This window comes from Ictidomys tridecemlineatus, chromosome 3, assembly GCF_052094955.1.
Source record: "Ictidomys tridecemlineatus isolate mIctTri1 chromosome 3, mIctTri1.hap1, whole genome shotgun sequence".
In the NCBI taxonomy this organism is placed as follows: Eukaryota; Metazoa; Chordata; class Mammalia; order Rodentia; family Sciuridae; genus Ictidomys; species Ictidomys tridecemlineatus.
Window position 1 is genome coordinate 141,065,716 of NC_135479.1, and position 23,700 is coordinate 141,089,415.

Here is a 23,700-nt window from a genome sequence, read left to right on the forward strand (position 1 = left end):
GCCGCGTGGGGCCGAGGGACGGTCGCCAGGACAACAGGGCTGCTCCAGGTCCCCACGTGACCAGGCCGCTAGCTCCAGCCCAGCGGCTGGTCCTTCACCGCGCCTGCGCACCCGCTGCAGCCAGGAACTGGCGGAGCGTCTCTGTCCCGCGCTTCAACGTGCCCAGTCGTTTACCAACAAAGACCCAATCTTAGGAAATACACACGGAACCTGACGTTCACAGAGGTTAGGAATCATAACCAAGGATACTCAGCTAGGAGAGCAGCCAGGCTCTGATTAGAACCAAGAGTCGTCAGGAGCTGGGCGCTGAGGCAGGAGGATGGCGAGTTCAAAACCAGCCTCAGCAACTGAGACCCTGTTTCAAATGAAAAATAAAAAGGGCTGGAGATGTGGCTCGTTAAGCACCCCTGGGTTCAATCCCTGGTGCCAAAAAAAAAAAAAAAAGAGTCTTCAAACCGCAGTCTTTGGACAAAACCCATCCTTCCTTCTGTTTTTGTTCTCCTTATGAGCTAAGAACAGGAATTATATATGTAGAGATTTTTAATCATATATGTAGAGAGTCATGAAAAATATAGGGATTTAAAACGTCAGTGCCCATAAAGTTTTATTGGAATGCATTTACATCTTGTCTATTGCTACTTTTGTCCCATAAAGGCAGAATTGAATAGTGCATCAAAGACCATATTGCCTTCAAAACCTAAAATATTATCTTGCCCCTTATAGAAAAAGTGCAAAGCACCACTCGAAACCATAATCACCAGCCTGCAGTTCTTAGCCAGCTTGCATTTCTTACCTATGTTACTGCAAAAGTCAGAAAAGAGCAGATTTTAGGAGGTATTTCTTACCATTTTTTTTTTCATTCTTTGCTTTTAAGCACCAGTTTTTGTTCCTGTTTTAGAATGCTGTAGGTCTTGGCCTCTGCCCATTATCAATCCAGACTTCCTTTGGTAACCTTTAACCTTGACTATGTTAACAAGTTCCAAAACTTGCTTCTATACAATGCAAAAAGGGTAGGGCAAATAAAACTGTCTTTGCAAATTCCAGTACAGACAACTAATTTTACTATTCCAGGATTTGGTTTACAAAGTGCCTTATTGAAATTGTTGCTTAAATTGGTCTCCCTGATTCCAATAAACTCTCACCAACTTCACTTTCCCATTCCACCCTTCACACTATCTCAGAGTGACACAGCTTGGCTTGAAATTGTTTGATGGCTTTTTATGGCTATCTCCTGTGCATATATACTTCTTTGCTTCATGATCTGAACTGGTTTATTGAGCCTTCCTTCTGCTGACCAATGTCAACACTGCTCTAATCCATGATTGTAGTTCCCCAGGAAGCTTGCTGTGCCTCATCCATTGCCGGGAGCAATGGACTAAGCTAATTATTACTAAAACAAAGTGTCATTTTCTATAACTACACTACATTAATGCCATCTAATCTTCAGACTCACTGAAGGATCTCCAGTTGTCCCAGTTGTTTCTTGTAGAATTCAGTTCATGAGCATGTGTTACATGGAATTGTCTTATTTTTTTATTCTTTGAACCACATCACTGGGCATTATGTCTATGAGAAATGCCCTTTGATCTCCAAATACCTGAGTCCAGACAGAGAGCTGAGAACACCTATTCCAAAGATTAGTCTACTTTCTCTGAGCAAGAATATGAACAAGGAAACATCCTCTCCATTCCAAGATGATATTCATAAAGGCATATGCAAGGTAAGAGACAGATTTTCTTCTTAAAATGTTTACTTAGTGCCTGATGAATAGATCTGTATCAGCCCCTCTACCTAACACCCTGGTTGGACATCAAGCCAGGATGTGGCTTTGTTTGTGAAAGAGGGGGAAAAAAAGATGCTGCAGTCATATTCGAATGATGAGGTAGTCCTGGGTTGTGTATACAAGGAAGGGGATGCAGACCTTCTGGAATCCCATAGAGGACAGCCAACAGCCAGGTGTGGAGGGGCAGTTGGCCCATGGTAGAATGAATGCAGAACTCCTCTCATTTCTTCATTTCCTCTCCAAGGCTCCTCTCCCCCACCCCCACCCCATTCCAGGCCCCTGAATTGAACTGTGAAAAGAGAACATAAGTGAGCTGTCAGGGCCACACAGTGGGATTGCACTTCAGAATTACAGAAGTAGGTGTTGGGGTTGTAGCTCAGTGGTAGAGTACTTGCCTAGCATGTGTGGGACACTGGATTTGATCCTCAGCACCACATAAAAATAAATAAATAAAATAAAGGTATTGTGTCCATCTACAACTGAAAAAAAGAAAAGAAAAAAAAGAATCACAGAAGTATCCATTAGCTCCACCTCCTCCAAATTCCCATCTTTGATCTTGATCTCAGAAGCTCTGGGAGTGTCAGCACCCAGAAATAGGAAGATCCACCCTGCGTATGCACAACTGAAGAAGAGGATGATTGGCTCAGCCAAGGCAGAGGTTGAAGACATTGTCCTTTGAAGCTCTATCAGGTTGTACAAATAACATCAGTCTGAAGTTCCTGAAAGGATGCAAGCAAGAAGGAATCAACCATCCACTGTGAATTGTGTTGTTAATGACTAAGGTCTCTCATCTTGGGGCCCTGCTGAGCCACCCAAGTAGGGTTAAGACAAGTTGAGAATTATGAATCTGATGTGGCTGTGAGGATGCATGCATCTCTGTGTGTGTGCTTAATATGTCTAAAATTCAATATATATATTTGCAGTACTGAGAATTGAACCCAGGACTTTGTACATACTAAGTACATACTCTACCACCATCACCAGCCCTTAGTCATCTTTAAAATCTCCATTAATTGGGGCTGGGGTTGTGGCTCAGCAGTAAAGTGCTCACCTAGGACGGTGAGGCCCTGGGTTCAATCCTTAGCACCACATATAAATAAATAAAATAAAGGTATTTTTTTTAAATCTCCATTAATTGTATGAAGGTATTAGTACACAATGGATCAGGCACATTCCAGCCACAACCCTGAAACTAAATCAGCCAACAGAGAAATGTGAGACTAACACAGCAGGACTCCTTGGATGTCATATGGGATATGATGTGGTGTCTGGTTTTCAGGACTCTCTTGCCAGCTCAAGAGCAGTGCCTCCTTTTGTCCTTGACAATTCTGTCTGTCCATCTTTACCATCCAAGGCAGGCCTCCCATCCCCACCCAGAAAGGAGAGGGTGAAAGGGTGTTTTGAGGGACCTGACTCCTACAAGCTCTGCTAGTTTGACTGTTGCATAACAGGACCATGCTCCTGAGCCCTGGGAACAGAGGAACCACTGTGTTCTGGAGGCCTCTGGTGCTTCCTTCTCTCTTCACTGACCTGGGATAATGTGGGAATGGAGCAGGATCAATCCTAAAGTGGGAGAGCAGGAGGTCCTATGACTTCTAGTTTCTCATAAAAGCAACTATGATCTCACAGTTCTCACCACACCAGCCTTGGTCTCCCCTGCATGCTTCTGAGCAGGTCATTCCCTCTCCTGGGGCAATCCTCCCTCCCCTTTTTACAGGACCAACTTGAAAGAATCATCTCAGATGCACCCAAAGCCTTCCTTGATCTCTCCCCGAAGTTCCTACCATCTCTCTTGCATCCTGAGTTGAACTCTGATGTAGTCTTTGCCATATAATGTTCAAATTATTGATAAACTTGTTTCCCTAACCTGATCATGAGCTTTTCAGGAGCAGGGCAGGGTCCAAGGGCAAGGACCATATCTTGGTTACCTTTAGATCAGATTTGCACCATGTGTGGCAGTGCCAAGCACATAGTGGGTACTCAATATATACTCTCTGTAGAACTCAACACTATAATGAAAAGGAGACTGATGTATTAGTCTGCTAGTAGCGCCATAACCTCAGCACCATAGAGTGGGTGGCTTAAATAACAGAAATGTCTCTTAAAGTTCTGAAGCCTAGAAGTTTCAAGATCTAGGTGATAGAAGATTTGATTTCTATGAAGGCCTCTCTCTCTGGATTGCAGATGAATGCCTTCTTGCTGTCCTATATGGCTTTTTTCTCTTTATTATTATTTTTTTAGTTATACATGGACACAATATCTTTATTTTGTTTATTTATTTTTATGTGGCGCTGAGGATCAAACCCAGTGCATCACATGTGTGAGGCAAGCACTCTGCCACTGAGCCACAACCCCAGCCCCTCATATGGCCTTTTTCTTTGTGTTCACACAAAGAGAGAGAGAAAGAGATCTCTTCCTCTTATAAGGACACTAGTCCTCTTGGAACAGGGTCCCACTTTTTTGGGGGGGTGAGTACTGGGGCTTGACTCAGGGGCACTCAACCACTGAGCCAATCCCCAGCCCTATTTTTGTATTTTATTTGGAGACAGGATCTCACTGAGTCGCTTAGTACCTCACTTTTTGCTGAGGTTGGCTTTGAACTCAAGATTCTCCTGCCTCAGCCTCCTGAGCCAAGCAGCTGGGATTACAGGTAGGTGCCACCACTCCCTGCTAGGGTTCTACTTTTATGATCATTTAACCTTAATTATCATGTTAAAAGCCCATCTCCAATGTAGTCACTTTGGGGATAAAGACTTCAACTTAGGAATTTGGGGGAAATAATTCAGTCAAAAACAACTGATGAACTAGAGTTTAGAAGATAAAAGGTCAGGTGCTGACTGCACCTTAACCTAACTTGTGTGCTTTTGGGTAAATAAGTTTGTTATTCTCTGGGAGCCTTGACTTCTCTATCTGAAACATGTGACCAAATTTTATGGGGTTGTTGAGAGGCTGAAATTATATCATGCTGGAGGACATTTTATGGTCAATATAACATCACAACATACATTATATGTTTCTATCCAACAGTAATGACTTAGTTATTTCTTCCTTTACTGTATCATCTTAAAGTATACTATGGGATTTTAAATGCATTATATCATTCTTCCTATATGCAAGGATTATTGTTGATATCATTATTACAGGAATACTTAAGAGGGAAGTTTGTTTATAATTCATACCTACTACTTTCAGAAAGGGGTCAGGGCAGCTTATGATAAAATCACCAGTGCATGAAAGAGTGTTACCTGTCACTTCTCACACAGGCTGCAAAACAGGCCAAGGAAGCTGTTGATGAAATGAATGACCACCAGGAGAAGCTGGAAGAGACTGATGCACAGAAGTGTGGAGAAGAAGGACACGTGCCAAACAACAGCTTTAGAGGGCTCCCGACAGACAGAGTTCCAGAGAGAATGGTCATATAAATAATTCCTACACCAAAAAATAAAAATAAAGGGTCAGGAGTAGGGGAATAAGTATATCTAAAAAAGCAATCCCAATAGAAATCTGAGACCTCGCCTGGCTCAGGTCACAGGATTGGATTTGCTAAGGTGACTTTTACTACTGCACTTAAATTTCTGAGTATCAGAGTAAGGAGATGCTAGAATGTGTGAACAAAATGAGGTTTTGTTTGTTTGTTTACCAGGGATTGAACCAAGGGGTACTTAGTCACTGAGCCACATTCCAGCCATTTTTTATATTTTATTTAAAGACAAGTTCTTGTTGAGTTGCTTAGGGCCCTGCTAAATTTCTGAGGCTAGCTTTTAACTTGTGATTCTCCTGCCTCAGCCTCTCAAGCTGCTGTGATTACAGGCATGCACCACCATGCCCAATCAAAACTGCGTTTGTAACATAGTCCATTCCATCTCTGTGTTATTCTCCCCCCCCTCTCCCCAACCAACCCTCCCTCTGTCTCTCTCTCTCTCTGAAAAGACTTCAAATCCACAACTCTATTTACCTGTTATGCATGTCTTTGAATGGGTAGCCATATTTCCAAGCTTGTGTCTGATTGAAGAATGAGACGTCAAACATGCAAAAAGGACCATCTTTCAGTGCTACTCCAGAAGTGATAAAGCAAATCAAGGCTCCAAGCAAAGCCAGGCCACTTGAAAACAGAGCAGTGAGCAACTGTAGAAGGAGGGAGCAAATAGAGTTGACACAGCAATATGGTTAGGTGGTTTTAGGGGTGAACTGGTGAACTGGACAAGTCTAACTTATCTGGTGTTTGGTCTTTCTCCCATCCTATCACAGGGGGATAATTCTACCCATGACACCTCTTTAGAAGCATGACCAAGATGAAGTGGATGGTGAGGGGTCCCTGGGTAGAGCTAGGAAGAGAGAGGGGAGAAAGGCCCCCCCCAAAAAAAACGTAGTCACTTGGATTTGGGTCTCCCTGACTCCACTGGCTATTTGGAGCCTTTGGTATTGGCATAAAAACCTTTGTACACAGAACTGGGTATGGAGGCACCTGCCTAAAATCCCAGCAACTCAGGAAGCTGAGGGCAGGAGGATTGAAAGTTTCAGGTTAACCTCAGCAAATTAGTGAGAACCTTTCTCAAAATTTAAAAATAAAAGGCTAAGGATATAGCTCAATGATAGAGAGCCCCTGGTTTCAGTTCTCAATACTGAACATTTTGTACTCAGACTATAGTCATTTGGCCTCTGGGTTAAAGGGGCAGACTGGTCATTGCATGCCCACTTCTTGTAACAGTGGTCTACTTTATGCTTTGAATAAAACAGTGGTCCACTTTATGCTGATCTGCCACTGCAACTTATTTTTAAAGCAAACATGTTTTTTTCTCTTCCTCTCTCACTTCTTCTCCCTAATCTCTCTTCCTTTCTCATCTCAGGGGAAACAGGATTATATTTCTTCCCCATCCTAGACAGAGTTATTTGTCCTTGAGCCCTCTCCTATCATAGGAATATAAGTAATCCAGACTTTGGGAATGTCATCAGCAGATCTCAGAAATGACTACCTCCCAAATTAACAAGTGAATTACAACTCCAACAGAGAACATGTGGATTGTGGCCTTGGAATCACCTCTTCAAAAGCCACACACACCCCCAAATTCCTGCTGATGGGCAGAATCACAGCCTCTGGACAGGAGTTCCCTGTGTTTCTCCTGTGCTAAAAGAGCAATAAAACTTTTTCCTTTTTCTCAAAACCATGTCCTTATTATTGGATTGGCATCAGAGACAAGGACTGAGCTTTTCATAACAGTACTTACAAACTCAGGATGAATTAGTCTGATGTAAACAGAGGGCAAGTTTTCTCAAAGTGTGGTCTCTGAATTTGTTTGCAATCAAAATCTGGGGATGGGGGTTCAGTAGTCTGTGTTTTAACAGGCCCAGCAGAAGGTTTTTCTTTTTCTTTTTTTTTTTTCCCCCAGTGCTGGGGATGGAAGCAAGGGCCTCCTACATGCCAGGCAAGCACTCTACCACTGAGCTACATCCCCAGGTCCCCAGCAGAGAATTTTGATGTAAATTCAAGGTTAAGAACTACTTGCCTATCGCAAAGCCAGATATGACTGAGAACAGATGGTGAATAAAATGCCTAGGTCTTTATATATATTTATTTCTTTAACATAACTGAATCAGTGGGATCCCAATATGTAGACTGCAGGTATCAAGAGCAGGGTGCAAGATTATAGGCCTCTGTATTAGAATCTAGTGATTTGATAATCTCTAGACAACCTTCCAGTTCTAAGAAAATAACAGAGTTAGATGAATAGATGTACACCTACCACTGTAGCACTCAAGTGTTCTACCACTAAGCTACATCCCCATCCCTCTAAGAAAATATTATTTAAGATAGCCAGGAAACTTTCTGTCAGAGACACATGATTACAATGTGGCTAAAGAAAATTACAGTTTCTCACATTGCAACCTACATTTGTGGTTCATTAAGCACTTACTTCCTTGACTTGATTGACTCAATTTTACAGATGAGGACCTGGGGCTGGAAGGGTCAGACAACTGTACCCAAAGAGCTTAGAATTATGAAGGACCTGATTTAAAGCTTCAAGACTGAAATTGCCCCTTGACTACTCTGAGAGAATAAGAGAATATGGGAACATTCCAGGTATCAGAAGAATGAAATCCAGTGCTTACACTTAGACAGGGTACACTTTTACTGAAACAGCAATATCTCCATCCCATCACAGAGATGAGGGTAGCTGCAGTGAGTACCTGGAGAGAGGAAAAGAATGTTAAGAAGAGACTGGGTAATTTACATCTCTGCTTCTAGCTGCTGCCTACAGCCATTGAAATTGACCACACAATTGAGGGCTGGCCACTTCAAAACAACTCAATTGTCCTATTGGCTGATTGTCCAGACCCAGTTTGAGATGACTGTTCTGACCTTATGTTATGTGAATACTAATGTTCACAACAGCTTGCCTGGATCCAAATTAAAATCCAGCAACCCTTAACAAGTCCCCGTATCCCTTGTAGTGTCTATGGGCCCCAAGACCAGCTTTTTGAAACAAGATTTTTGTACTTTTTTTTCCCAAGAATCAAAACATTCCTCCCCCTCTAAGACAGAGACCACACATAGGGAAAAAGGGCTAACAAACACCTGGGCCTTAACTCATGGCCTGACAGCCATTAAAAGATAGTACAAGTTTTTCCCTCTGCTCTCCCACATTTATCCCCCACCAAAAAACAAAACAACAATAACAACAGCAACAACAACAAAAAACAATCTTATCAGCTTCAGAGACCAAGTACATCATTAGGGCCAGGAAGTTCTTGCCATGACTCCCCAAGGACAAATGACATAAAGGATAAAAACTGTTGTGAAGCCACCAGAACAAATTCCCAGGGCCCTTAACTTGTAACTGGCCATGATTTGTGTTCTCTTCTATTTTCCACCAATGTGTTCTCTGAACAGCTATTGCAGTTCATCCTTATCACAAGATAGAATGGGATACAGAATGTGGCATCCTCAGAATCATAGTGCCCACATAGGAAAATAAAAATGCACCTTTGAAATGTACTTAAAGACAATGAAGATTCCTAAACCTTCTCTCCCCCCTTGCAAACAGCCCTTTCACATGAATAAAACTCTTTCCCTTTGTTCTGAGGCCAGCCTGACACTCTACTGTAGGGGCTGTCTCCCTTCTCTTAAGAGAAGCCCTAATTGGAAAAAAAAAAAAAAAAAAGAAGCCCTAATAAAAGCTTTGACTATATGTTATCTCACTGACTTGTGTTCCTGTGTTTGTCATCACCACCACCTTCCAATTCCACCCCTGGGGGATGTTTGGGGAATTCACACTCAGGGAACCACACACACTTACCATGAGACCTCCTCCCCAAAGTCCAGAGCCCAGCATGGCATGCCTGCCAATGAGACCCCTCAGCAGATAGGTCACATCCCAATTAGGAAAGAGGAGTGCCACGTTGGCCCCAGCAGCAAACAGGGCAGCAGTCCCGAGGCTTAGCCCCAGGATGCGGGAACAGGTCCTCGAGCATGCCATCGTGCAGGAAGGGGACAGCATCCTGGAATTGATGGAAAGAGAATCACAATGGAGCACAAGGTAGAGGAACCCTCAGAGAATGTGGTGAGGCGAAGAAAATAGAGTGCCAGGGTCAGTCAAGGAGAGATGAGAAATTTCCTTAAACACTCTTTCCTTTATAATTCTTCCCTAATAAATAGGATTTAATTGCTCCATTTTCTGCCAACTCCTACTTACACACATACACACATTCCACGTTCCATCATATTTTGTTTGCTTTGCCTGTATCACACCCAGTGATTATTTCTACTTGATAAAGAAAAATGCATTTTTAAAAGTGTCACTATACCTTGTCATAGCACTTTTTTTTTTTTTTTTGTACTGTGGATTGAACCCAGAGGCATTTTACCACTAGGCCACATCCCCAGCCTTTTAAAAAATTTTTTATCATATTTATAATCCCTCTTAGACTCCCAAGTTGCTAGGATTACAGGCATGTGCCACCACACCCAGCTTGTCTTAGCACTTTTGTTCAATATTATAGAAGAAATCCAATCTAGTACAATAAGAAAATAATAGAAGCAAAATCTGTACCAATAGGATGGGGCTGGGTTTGTAGCTCAGTGGTAGAGTGCTCGCCTACCATAATGAGGCACTGGGTTCAATCCTCAGCACCACATAAATGTAAAATAAAGATATCATGTCAATTTTAAAACTAAAAAATAAATATTTAAAAAATATACACCAATAGGAAAGGAAGAAATAGCATTGCCATTATTCACAAATAATATGATCACACATACAGAAAAATCCCAAGCAAGCTACCAAAAACTAGTTCCTAGAACTAATGGGGAATTTATCAAGGTCATAAAATAAAAGATTAATATTCTATTGTATTTCTATATACAAGCAAGGACATATTGAAATTTAAAAGATATAATAATAATAGCATTAAACATAAGTACTTTATAAGTTTAACAAAATATCTGCAAGATACATATACTCAGAATTGCCAAGAAAAATTAAGGAATACCTAAATAAATGGAGAAACATACCATGTTCATGGATCCAAAGACTCAGTATCATTGACAAGTTAATTTTCACTAAATTGATGCTTAGATTCAAACAGGCAAACTCCTAGTAGAATTTTGTTATAGAAATTGACAAGCTATAACTGGGTTTGTAGCTCAGTGGCTGAGCACTTGCCTTGAATGTGTAAGGCATTGGATTTGATCCTCAGCACCACATAAAATAAATAAATAAATAGATAAAACAAAAGATATTTTTAAAAACTAACGAAAAAAATCGACAAGCTAAACCCAAATTAGATAACAATACAAAGGACTTAGGTTAACTGATATAATTTTGAAAAAGAACAAATTTGGAGAACTCATACCATGTGATTTCAAGACTTAACATGTGATTTCAAGACTTAATATGGCACTGGCCAATTGTGGCTTAGCAAAGCCAGTTAATACTATTACTAGCCTGTGACAGTGGCTTCCCCTAGAGCTTGTAGACAAGGGTATTATAGGATCAGAAATTAACATTGTAATGAAGAATGATAAGAAATTGTTGTTATGTTCTTAGATTTGATGACTTTGTCAATATGGTGCTGGAAAATATCACTGAGTTTGAAATCACACCAGAAGGAAGAAGGATAACTAAACCAGATCAGATTTTGCTAAATGTAATAATGCTGGTTCCTGGAGGAAAAGGACCTGAAGTAACAAACACATTTTCTTGACTTATGTTAGATTTTATTTTGTTTTAGAATGGCAACAAAACAGAATTTAAAAAATTTTTTAAATCTTTTAAATTTTAGTTTCTCTAAAGCTAAGTTTCCCATTAAAGGGATATACTTTTAGGATGTATGACCGCTTTTTAAAATTAAATCATGATTGCCTTGGGAAAAGAAAAAGGAGTGTGTGTTTGTTGGAATGGGGACTGACCCAAGGGTGCTTTGCCACTGAGCTACATCGAAAGCTCTTTTTATTTTTCATTTTAGGACAGGGTCTCACTAAGTTGCTTAGGACCTCACTAAATTGCTGAGGCTGGCCTCCAATTTGCAATCCTTCTGCCTCAGCTTGCCAAGCCACTAGGATTATAGGTGTGCATCACTACATCTGGGAGGAGTTCATTTTTTGAAAACCAAAAACTTAAGATGGTTTTGGTTAACTGTTAGGAAAAAAAAGACTTATTATAAAGCTATAATAATTAAAATTCATGACATAAAGAAAGGTATATAGATTACTGGAACAGACTAAAGAGTTCAGAAATAGACCTCCGATATTATAAACGATTTTTTGAAAGGATGATAAAACAGTGGGAAAAGGATAGTATCTTCAACAAATGGTGCTGGATCAATATATAAACAAACAAAAAAATCCTGTATCTAAGATATTTAGATAAGGGATGTGGCTCAGTGGTTAAGCGTCCCTGGGTTCAATCCTGGGTACCTTCCTCTCATCTCTTCCCCCCACCCCACCCCACCCACCAAAAAAAAGAAGAAAGAAAGAAAGGAAAGGAAAAGCTGGGTGTGGTGGCAGGTACCTGTAGTCCCAGCTACTTGGGAAAATGAAACAGGAGATTGCTTGAACCCAGGAGTTTGAGGCCCCCATCTCAAACACACACACACACATACACACACACACACACACACAACTACGATGCAACCACTGGAATTGTTACAATTAAAAAGTTTGGCTCCACAAATGTCAGTGAGGGAGTGAAAAACTAGAATTCTCATACATTGCTGATAAAAATGCCAATATATCACTTTGGAAAATAGCTTGACAGTTTCTTATAAAGTTAAACGCTTACTTATGGAATAAGCCAGTAATTCTACTTCTTCATGTTTACCCAAGAGAGGATGTGAGGGTGATCTGGCTGCTACATCTATCACCCCATTCACTGCCAGGTTGATTCTGCTGATTCTAGCTGGCTGGGCGGTGTCCCCTTCCTCCCTCACCACTCCATGTGCATCCTTCTCGAAGAACCATTCTTTGGTCAAAGGTATATGAGTAGCTGCACTCCCCTGCTACAGCCTCCAAAGAAGCTCTCAAGAGAAATGAAAGAACATGTCCATATAAACAACAGTACTTGAATGTCCACATCAGCTTTATGCATAGTAACTAAAAATCAAAAATATGCAGACAACCCACATGTCCATCAACAGATGGACAAATGGAGAAATAAGATGTGGTACGTTCATACTATTGAATATCATTCATTCAGGAAAAGAAAGTTCTGAATCCATGCTGCAACCTGTATGGAACTTGAAAACATGCTGAATGAAATAAGCCTACAAGAAACATAATATATGACTTTACATATATATATGAAATATCCAAAATTATCAAATTCATAAAGACAAAAGTAGATTAGAGGTAACCAGGGTCTGGGGAGAAGGAGTGTGAATTACTTTTTAATAGTTAGAATTTAGCAGTTTATTGTTGGGTTGAAAAAAAGTTTTGGAAATAGCTAATAATGATGTTGAAAAACATTGCAAAGGTAATTAAATTGTGTCACTTAAAATGACAAATTTTAATGTTATATATTTTACCATGATAAAAAATCACTTTAAAAATAGCCCAAATATGCATCAATAGATGAATAGAAAAATTTTGTTGTATCCATACAGTGGAGTGCTAGTACTAGGTGATAAGAATGAATAAACTATTGCTCCACAGGAGCATTATGTTAAGTGAAAAGAACCAGAGACAAAAGACTACTCATGATATGACTCTATGTGAAATTCTAACAATGGCAAAACTAGTAACAGAAAGCAGATCAGGGGTTGCCTGGAGCCAAGAGGATTAATATAGGAGTGTAAAGAAACGTTTTTTCCCACCAATTCTGGGGATTGAACCCAGGGTGCTCTATCCTGAGCCACATTATTAGCCCTTAGTATGATAGGGTCTCATTAAGTTGCTGAGACTGGCCTCAAACTTATAATCTTCCTGCCTCAGCCTCTGGAGTTACAGGGATTACAGCCATGCACCACTATACCTGGAGAAAATACATATATTTAGGATATAGATTTAGAGGCTTGCTCTTTTCTCTCTCTCTCTCTCTCTCTCTCTCTCTCTCTCTCTCTGTATATGTATATATATATATTTATATATATATATATACACACACACACACACACACACATATAGATAGATAGATATAGATATATAGGGATATATAGGTATATAGATATATAGAGATATAGAGATATCTCTCTATATATATATATGTCATATATATATATATGCACACACACCTTTATATATATATTTTTTTCTAATTACAAAGGATTAAACATAATGTATAAAATATATTTGTACTTGTAGCTTGAATGGGGGTAATTAAACAACAAAACAGGGACCACCACAGGAACAGAAGATTAATATACCTGATACCTTAGCTGGGAAAAACACTGAAACCTTAAACCTCTGATCTTTCATTCCTTATTAATTGGCATTTTTTATCTTTTCTTTTCTTCTTCTCTCCTATATTCTTCAATAACTTTAGCATAGGGACCAGGATGACCATAAGACCAGGGTTCACCATAAAACCCAGAATATTGGTATACAGCATTTCCAAGAAAAAAATCAAATAACTACTGATCCATATCTTCCACAAGGAAGAAATTCCTTGAAAAAATGTCACACTCAGGACCAGTGAGAAACACCATATCCTGATAAAAAGCTAGCCCCTTCTTCTGTTTAAGGAATAGCTTTGTCCCCTCTCAATCAGTGCTGACACCCCAGTTAAAGCCTTGCCTGTATATGCTTACAGCACTCAGCTTGGTCTTGTTGCTATCCTTTCCACACAGAAAGATCACATCTCTTGTAGCAACACTGATATAAATATAACCAATTTGCGCCCCTTCCGTACTAGGATTTGAATCCACGGGCTACCACAGGGCTATATTCCCAATCTTTTTTATTTTTATTTTAAATTGCCCAGGTTGGCCTCAAACTAGGAAACCTCCTGTCTCAGTCTCCTGAGTTGCAGGGATTACAGGTGAGCCCCACCACACCTGGCTAAATATAACCAATTTTAAAAAATAGGTCATTACCAATAATACCCCTCAAGCCCCAATTGTGCCCTCTCCAATCTACTATCTTCCTGGACTCCTTCCTAGGAATAACTATCCTAAACTTTTTTCACTGCTTTTTAAAGTCAATTTTACAATTTATAATCTCATTTTTTAAAAAATTGTAATTAGCCTAATGTTTTCTTTTTGTCCAAACTACAGTTTATGTAAAAAGTCTGGTGCCAGGCAACCATTAAGTAGGCCATTGTGTTTGGGGTATGCTGTGCTCTCTTCTCTGCCACCCTAATCCCCACAGTCCTTGGTGACCTTTGCTCCCCCTAATCTGAGACTCATCTCTTACCCTTCCCTCAAAAAAGGAGTTTCCTGCTGTAACTTTCTGCTTTTGTCCTGATGAGTTACCTTTCCTGCCCGCCCCCTCCATGGGATATTAGCTTCTAATGGATGTCTCTCACAGTGAGTGAAGAATTTTGTCCCCTATGAAAGGAAGTTTAAGTCTTGCAGAGGGGAGAGGCACACTGGGGGAGCAGGGGATAGATATAAAGAAACAGTAGTCCCTACCCTAGGAGTAAAGGGGCCTGGAGGGAAGGGTAGCGGGCAGGAGTTAGGAAGGATGGTGTCTCTTCCCCTCAGCCCCTCCAGCTGGCCATTGGCTGGAAGTCCTGAAGCCACCTCCTCAGTTACTATCAGAGTGTGTCCTAGTCCTAGTGTTTCCTTCAGATCTGGGAAGCCTCCCTCCCCAGACTGTCCTGTCATTGAGTTTCCATGTTAAAGAAAATTAACCATTGAAGGTATTAACAAGTAATGACATTAATCGGTTGCCCTGTCCAATGACAGATTTTGTCGGGGTCCTCAGTAAGGATTGGTGCACAGTGGGCCTTTCAGTCATGCGCTGTGAACCTCAAGCCCAGGAGGTGCTTTTAGTCAAGAGTACCTTCAGCACTTTCTAACCACACCAGCTCTGAATGAGGCCCATCTAGACATCGAGTACCAAAATCACCCTGAGAACTCCTCCTGTGGCAAATTTTCCTATTAGGAAAGTCATAAGGGGGAAACTAAAAATGATGGATACCCAAAGGGAAAACTAAAGACAAGGAGTGTGGCCTCTTGAATGAGTGGAATTCAGAGATCCCTGGCTGGCCTGTCCATCTGATAATAAAGTACCCGCTGTGCCTATTCCACGGGTGTAACTTAGTTTAAATTTCACTTCCCCTCCCTGACTAGACTCTTAGAAATCACATTCTGAGAAATCCTTCCAAAACTGTGAGCAGGATATTGGCAAAAAAGTTGGCTAATTTTTGAAAAAAAAAAAAAAATTTTATATGGTAAAGGAAGAATTTTCCTAAAGTCCAGGATGGAGAAAGGGAAGATAGAACAAAACTGAAGATGGAAACAAGTTGTAGAATTGTCTGAGCAAGGTTCTTGAAGGATAAATATTAGGAAGTATCTGTATGATTAAGAGTGGGTATAATTCAGAAGTTGTGGAATTCAGAGACCCCTGGCAAGGTCAGAGACCCCAAGGTCAAAGTTTAACATACTGATGTGAAACCAGAATGTAATTTTCTATGTTCGAAGCCACAAGGTTTTCACCTTTTAGCAACACTTGCAAGGAACTGGCTTAAGAGCTAAAGATTTTGTGTTTTATCTAGACAACTAGAGACAGGGTCTTGCTGAGTTGTTTAGGGCCTTGCTAAATTGTTAAGGTTGGCTTTGAACTTTTGATTCTCCTGCTTCAGCCTCCTGTAATCCACTGGGATTACAGGAGTGTGCCACTGCACCCAGCCCAAGCTTGGCTAATTTTTGATATCTGTAGAGACAAACAGGATCACAAGGTAAAACCTTAAAACCAGGCTGTCAGGGAGGCCCTTGCTCGAACCTAAGATTCCAGCTGGGTGAAAAAATCATAGGCCCATGTTTGGGCAACAACTAAGTGATCAGCTAAATCACAAGGAGGAAGAGACTGCAAATTCTGTGTGTCTGTTTCCCTCACTCCTATCTAGCTAGCCCTTTCTTTCATTCATTCATCAGTCTGGTATTTACCAAGTGACCACTATCTGCAGACTCTGTGGTAGGGGTCAGGGAGGTAATGGTGGAAAAGAGGCAGTTCATTTTCTTGAGAAACAAAGTCTAGTAGGGACTCTGACAGGACAAAAAGCAATGAAAATGAAGTGTGAAAAGGGCCAAGTAAAGGTGTGTGACATAAAAGTAATAGAAGTACACAAAGGAACATCTAACCCTAGCAGAGGCAAAGCCTCCCAGAGAAGAGCTGTTCATACTAAAACTAACTGACAATGAAGCATTAGACAGGAAAGTTATCCTAGCATTTGCAAAGGCCTGGAGTTGAGGCAGGAGAAGTGAAGTGAATTGTCCTGACTGGTACAGCTGCTCAGTGGCAGAGGGAAGGCTCACTAAGTTGGATGCCGTAACTGCTAGGCCCTGCCGTTCCCTGGCCTTCACCTTACAGGACCCTTCAATCTCTGCTTACCTGAATCTGCTGGCAAGAATCAGGATGGGAGAAAAAGAACCCGGGAAGGATGCCCTCTTCGAAGTGGACCTTTGATCCTGCAGCCCCAGCTAGGACTTCTGCAGGGACAGATCTGGAGTTTCTTTTTTCAAGACTCTTCCTAGGAAGGCCAGGGAAGTTCTGTATATATATGTAGAGGTCACCCAGGCATGTGTGTATATATGTGTGCCCCCGCTCCACTGCCCACAGGCCTCCGTTGAAGGAACTTCCTGTCCCTGGAGAGCCCTCTCTTCGTGACCCATCCTCAGCTCATTTTCATGTGACTCCAAGGAAGGAAATCGGAGGCATGGCCTCATGAGCTCAACTGTCTTAATGAGTCACTGGATGCACCCATGGGAAATACTTCACCCTCCTGTCTTCCCCAAGTACAACACTTCTCCACACACCAGCTGCTCCTGCCTCCTGTTTTACTCCTCACAGATTTGGGGCTTATGGAAGAGTAACACTCAGCAGATCAGCACAGCCTTTGCCTTATTGCTGCCCTTAATTTGCCCTTTCATATCACAGTCATACCAAAGTGCTAGGAACTTCTTTGCGCTGCTCTAAATGAAACCCACAATTTGCTTTTGACAAACTCCTGAGACAGTCTCCCCTGATTTCTTCACTCAGAGTTAGCACTTCTTTCACTATGTTCCCATTACATTCTCTGTGTGTGTGTGTGTGCATGCGTGCATGCATGTGTATTAGCAGTTAATTCAAGGGTGCTCCCCCACTGAACTACATACCTACCTCCTTTTTATTTTTATTTATTTATTTAATTATGTATTTTTTGTAGTGCTGAGAATTGAACTCAGGGCCTTGTGCATGCAAATATTTCTTTTTTATTTTGAAATAAGGTCTGAGTTACCCAGGCCAGCCTGAAACTTGGGATCCTCATGTCTCAGCCTCCCAAATAGCTTGGACTAGAGGTGTAAGCCACCATCCCCATTTCTGCCTTTTAAATTTTTTTTTAAAAAATCATAATATTTTTTTTTAGTTGTTGAAAGACCTTTATTTTATTTATTTACATGGGGTCCTGAGAATTGAACCCAGTGTCTTACTCATGTCAGGCAAGTACACTACCCCTGAGCCCCAGCCCCAGCCCCTCAAATTATTTTGTAAAATTCTGGGAATTGAACTCAGGGCGCTTTAGCACTGAACTACATTCCTAACCCTTTTTACTTTTTATTTTGAGACAGGATCTTACTAAGGTGCTGGGGAGGTCTAAGTTGCTGAGGCTGGTCTTGAACTTGGGATCCTCCAGTCTTAGCCTCCCAAGATGCTGAGATTACAGATGTGTGCCAAAACACCTGGCTTGCTCATTTTTATAAGTTATCTTCTTCTTATTGCTTTGTAGAAGTACATTGTAACTCCAGGCATAAGACTTTTGTCAGTTGGATATATTGTAAATGTTTTCTTATAGTCTATGCTTTGACTTTTCACTCTCCTAATGATGTCCTTTGAAAAAAACAAGCTTGTGACTTTAGTAAGTTCCACTTATCGATTTTTTTCTTTTATGGTCAACACTTTTTGTGTCATGTTTAAAAAATCTTTGTCTGCTTCCCATTGCATTTTTATTTGCCTGTATTTTTTACATGCCTCTTGTACCATAAATCTGAGGTTTTCATTGAGGGTGAAGTCTATGTTACCTGCTCTATTTTCCCTAAGTTTATGGAACATGGTTGGAGTTTAAGAACCATTTGATTTAAGAATGAATTCATGTACTGGATAAAGAACACACACAGATGGGCACGGTTGTTCATCTTTTTCTTTCTTTCTTTCTTTTTTTTTTTTTGTATAAACTAATGTGTACCATGATGATGTTTCAATGAGTAAGGTAAATGCTATTAATGTGAAAGCTGAAGTTTGCAATATACCACATCTAGAACCCAGGACAGGTGAATTAGAAGAGGTAGTCATTCTAGTTACATGATTAGGTGACATCATGACAAGCTGGTTTATAGCATGAAAGAGGTCGGTTTAAGTTTCTTTTTTGTTGACAATCAGAGGTTCCATGTTGTCTCCAGTCTCTTCATGTTTTGTGTGAGAGCCATCATAGAATGAAAAATTTTTGGACTTCCAGCAATGGCAGTACACAATTTTATCTCCCAGCTCCTTTGATGGAATCTCAAAAGCATGCACTATCTCAGGGTTGTCTTTCTGGATGTAAAGGTTTACCATTAATTTATTTGGACAATCTTTATTTTTATTTTTTTTAAAGTAACTTTTTTTTATATTTATTTTTTAATTATCAGCGGACACAACATCTTTATTTGTACGTGGTGCTGAGGATCGAACCCGGGCCGCACGCATGCCAGGCGAGCGTGCTACCGCTCGAGCCACATCCCCAGCCCCTGGACAATCTTTAACATAGAATGTTTTGTAAGGTGGCTAACCGGTTGCAGCTGTCCCAATAGCAATGACAACTGATGTAATCCCTGGTTCCATCATTCACAAGTGAGTCAAGGCACAGGATGCATACTCAGGGCAAATGGGGTTTTCTCATGAGCTGCTTCCTATGTGGGAATTTATCATATTTTATTTATTTATTTATGTATCAGGGATTGAACCAAGGGGCGTTTAACCTTTGAGTCACATCCCAAACTCATTTTTTAAAAAATTTTGAGTCAGGGTCTCACTAAGTTGCTCAGGGCCTTGCTAAGTTGCTGAGGCTGGCTTTGAACTTGTGATCCTCCTGCCTTAGCCTCCCAAGCCTCTGGGATTACAGGTGTCTGCCACCAAACCCTGCTCTGTGCAAGAATTTTTATGTACACATGTATACATGTCTCAAGTTAAATCTGGTAAACAACTTTTGAAAAGTTCATTAAATAGGATCCAAACTGGCTGTGGCTGTGTGTACCTGCAGTCCCAGCTACTTGGAAGGCTGAGGCAGAAAGATTCCCTGAGCTCAGGAGTTTGAGACCAGCATGGACAATATAGCAAGACCTTGACTCAAAACATATAAAATAAATAAAATAAAATAAAAAAATAGTCTGTTATGATTTGATATGAGGTGTCTTCCAAAATTTCCTGTGTCAATACAGGAATAATCAGAAGTGAAATGGTTAAATTATGAGAGTTGTAACCTAATTAGTCCATCCTAGTTTGAATAGAATAACTGGTGGTAACTTTAGGCAGGTGGGATGTAGCTGTAGCAGGTGAGTCACTGGGGGCTGCCCTGGAAGGGTTAACCTTCTCTTCGACCCCTTCCCCTGGCTTGTTCTCTCTACTTCCTCCTTGCCATGATCTGAGTAGCGCTCTCAACCTTATACCAGGCCCAGAGCAATGGAGCGAGTCAACCATGGACTGAATCTCTGAAACTGTGAGCCATGATACACCTTTCCTCCTCTAAGATGTTCTTGTCAAATATTTTGGTCACAGTGATGAAAAACTAACACAGAGCTAGTTTTTTCATTTTCATTAAAAGAATAATAATTTAGAACTTAAATGAATTCTTTTTTTTTTGGTAGCAGGGATTGAACCCAGAAGCTCTTAACTACCAAGCCATATCCAGTCCCTACATTGAATTTTTAAAAATATTTTATTTAGAGACACGGTCCCTCTGAATTACTTAGGGCCTCGATAAATTGCTGAGCCTGGCTTTGAACTCTCAATCTTCCCGCCTCAGTCTCTCCAGTTGCTGGGATTACAGGTGTGTGCCACTGTACCTAGCCTTAAATGAGTTCTTATATCTTCCCCCCCAAATTGAATTTTTTTAATATATATATATTTTTAGTTGTAAATTAACATATAGTATCTTTATTTTTATGTGGTGCTGAGGATCAAACCCAGTGCCTCACACATGCAAGGCAAGCGCTTTATCACTGAGCTATTGCCCCAGCCCCCACATTGAATTTTGATAGAAGGTACCAGGTTGAGGATTCACAAAGCTTTATAAAAAAATTATTAACCTCACAAAACACACAAACTATTATATTGGACCCTTATCATAGTCCTAAAATAAGCAAAATAAGTTTTATATTAGTGTCATGATGTAGATAAAAAGACAGTCCATAGGTTAGGGATGTGGCTCAGTGATAGAGTGTTTGCCTAGCATGCATGAGGCCCCAGCACCACATTAAAAAAAAAAAGAAAAAAAAAAAAAGACAGTCCAGAGGAATTTGACCTGCTCAAAGTAACAGTGAGTGAAGTAAAGCTTGAGGAAAATCCTAAATCACTTTAGTCCACACTCTTAACAGTCCCACATGTTGGTGCTTGAGACTTCCCCCCCCCACACACATCCCAGATTCCATATCTGAAGGTATTTCTTCTTGGAGGCAATATTGTGATGCTTTGGCACCTGAGAGACCTGGGTCTTAACACCTGCTATAAATAAATACCTATTGCCGCCAAGCATGGGGGTGCATGCCTGTAATCCCAGCAGCTCAGAAGACTGAGGCAGGAGGATCTCAAGTTCAAAGACAGCCTCAGTAAATCAGCAAGGCCTTATGTAACTCAGTGAGACCCTGTCTCTAAATAAAACACAAAAATGGCTGGGGATGTGGCTTGGTATTTAAGTGCCCCCAGGTTCAATATCCAGTACAAAACAAAACAACAACAACGGAATATCTGTAAACTGTGTAAACTTGGTAGTAATAATCTGAGCCTCAGTGTCTCATTTATAAAATAATGCCTCTCTCACAAATTTATTTTGAGAATTAAATACAATACAAAATGCCTAGGGTGAGTTAATTCTCTCCTATTCTTAGATCTCAGATCATCAAAAGGAATCTCATATGCAGTGTCTGTTAGAACATCTCATATTTAGGTAATTAGAATAATCAAATGGCTAATTGCCAGATATCACCCAGATTTTTAGACAATAACCCCCCTTTTTTTAACAGCTGACTTTCTTGTATGGATATTAGTAAAGTGGTGCTTGTGAAACATGGGATAGTTAGAATTGGCTTTCACCCTTTAAAGTGCCAAACTTTGTGGGTGGTGGGGAGTACTGGTGATGGCTCCTTAGAATCAATTTGTGACAATTAATTCAATGATTAATCTTATGAACAAGATACTTTGAACCCAGTAACTACTACTAAGCTACATCCCCAGCCCTTTTTATATTTTATTTTGAGACAGAGTTTCACCAAGTTGCTTAAGGCCTCACTAAGTTCATGAGCCTGTCTTTTTGTATTTGTGATCTCCTATCTCAGCCTCCCAAGCTGCTGGGATTACAGACGTGCACTGTCATGCCTGGCAAGACACTTTTTTGAGAAACTGTGATAAACAGGCTTAGGAAGTAAGGCCACCACTAGGACAATTTCCTTTCTTCCCGGTGGTAAGGCTTATGGGAATAGAGGCCTGGTCACTGCCATGAAAGCATGAATGTGTTCTCTTAGATTTTGGTTGAATTGGAGACCAGTCGTTAATTCTGTTGGTGATATATGTCGGAAAGAGCAAATGGGAATCTGAGGGTACAAATAACAAACAGGGCCAGGCAGGGAGTGGGGGGGGGTGTTAAGTAATGATATAAAAAGCTTCCCATGACTGAAAGGCTTGGAAAAGCAGCATAAACAGATATTCCATTCTATGGGGTTTGGAGGTGCAATTTGAGTAAGAAATAAAGGAAGTTGAGAAAATGGAATTCACGCAGAAGGAAAAGGGAAAATATGATATAGCTAAACAATCAGGCCAGCTGTTTTCCAGTCCCCTCCAGATATGAGTAACTGACTAATCCTCCTTGTGGGTGGGCTCAAATTTCAACTGACAATTAGAAAGCACATTCCCTTAATTGGAGGGAGAGAAAAAAGGAAGCAAAAAGGTGTTGAAAGAGCTGCCATTTATACCAGTCCACTTAAGAGGAAGTTTGGTGTTTTTTCCTTTCTTTAGTACTATAAAAATATTACAAACTTCAACCCACTCAAATTAGGTTTCCAATTTTAACTTTGCACTGAAACTGTTCTTGGTCTTCAGTGACTTTGTGTATCTAGTGAACATGTCACTGTCCTTTTTACTATACCCCTAGGCAGTTTCCTGGCACTCTCCTGGCTCTGCCACCACACTGGGATGTCTTCTCACTGGCTACACCTTCAGAGGGTCTCTGATTGAGGGTGTTCCCCAGGGCTGGGCCCTGGGCCCTCTTCTTTAATAACTTTCTCCCTAGGGGACCTCATAGTATTAAACTCCATCAATCCTGCTAACAAATTCTCAGATTTATAACTCTAGTCCATCACTCCTTAAAGCTTTGGATACCCATGTCCAACTTCCTATGTGATATCTTCACTTGCCATCAGTCAACACATCTAGAATTTCTTCCCAAACTTGTTTGACCCACCCATGGTCAACACCTCAATAACGATTTCTACCTACCTACCTGCTAGAAATGTGTCATTCTTGATTTCTTTTTCCTTCATATTCAATCCAACAAGGCCTTTAATTTCTACTTTCAAAAGGCATCTCTTGGGCTGGGGATGTGGCTCAAGCGGTAGCGCACTCGCCTGGCATGCACGAGGTGCTGGGTTCGATCCTCAGCACCACATAAAAATAAAAAGATGTTGTGTCCACCGAAAACTAAAAAATATTAAAAAATTCTCTCTCTCTGAAAAAAAAAAAAAAGGCATCTCTGAGGGACTAGGGTTGTGGCTCAGTGGTAGAATGCTTCCCTGACATGTGTGAGGCACTGGGTTTGATTCTCAGCATCGAATACCAATAAATAAGTTTATTGACAACTAAAAATAAAAACTAAAAAATACACCTCTGAAATATTTCATCTCAAATTATACTTTCCAGTCCATTGAACCTCTACAACAGGCGACCTCTGCTTTCCATTTTCATCACTGCAAGTTTCTCTACTCTTTTGCTTTCTTCCAATCCACTCTCCACAATTGCTCCTCAATGTACTCAAAACAATATCCAAGCTCCTAATCAGGACCTAAGGCTCTGCATGGTCTGATTTTTACTCATCCTATGC

The 23,700-nt window shown here is 40.6% G+C and overlaps 1 protein-coding gene, 1 long non-coding RNA gene and 1 pseudogene across 2 annotated transcripts; 2 read left to right on the forward strand and 1 right to left on the reverse strand.

Annotated features, from left to right (window-relative positions):
* The first annotated feature begins 89 nt into the window (after window positions 1-89).
* LOC120884461 (uncharacterized) lies at window positions 90-6,945 on the forward strand. The gene is made up of 3 exons (XR_013436832.1): window positions 90-1,720; window positions 4,333-4,433; window positions 5,047-6,945. It is a non-coding gene; the product is annotated as an uncharacterized LOC120884461 (long non-coding RNA).
* On the reverse strand, window positions 5,032-9,279 carry Tm4sf19 (transmembrane 4 L six family member 19). Its single transcript, XM_005340283.3, has 4 exons — window positions 9,079-9,279; window positions 7,892-7,969; window positions 5,739-5,908; window positions 5,032-5,212 (listed from the first exon to the last, which is right to left on the reverse strand). The coding sequence occupies exons 1-4, from the start codon at window positions 9,277-9,279 to the stop codon at window positions 5,032-5,034; spliced, it is 630 nt and encodes a 209-aa protein (XP_005340340.1).
* A 1,512-nt stretch (window positions 9,280-10,791) lies between these two features.
* LOC101977797 (U6 snRNA-associated Sm-like protein LSm5 pseudogene) lies at window positions 10,792-10,984 on the forward strand (annotated as a pseudogene).
* Window positions 10,985-23,700: the final 12,716 nt, after the last annotated feature.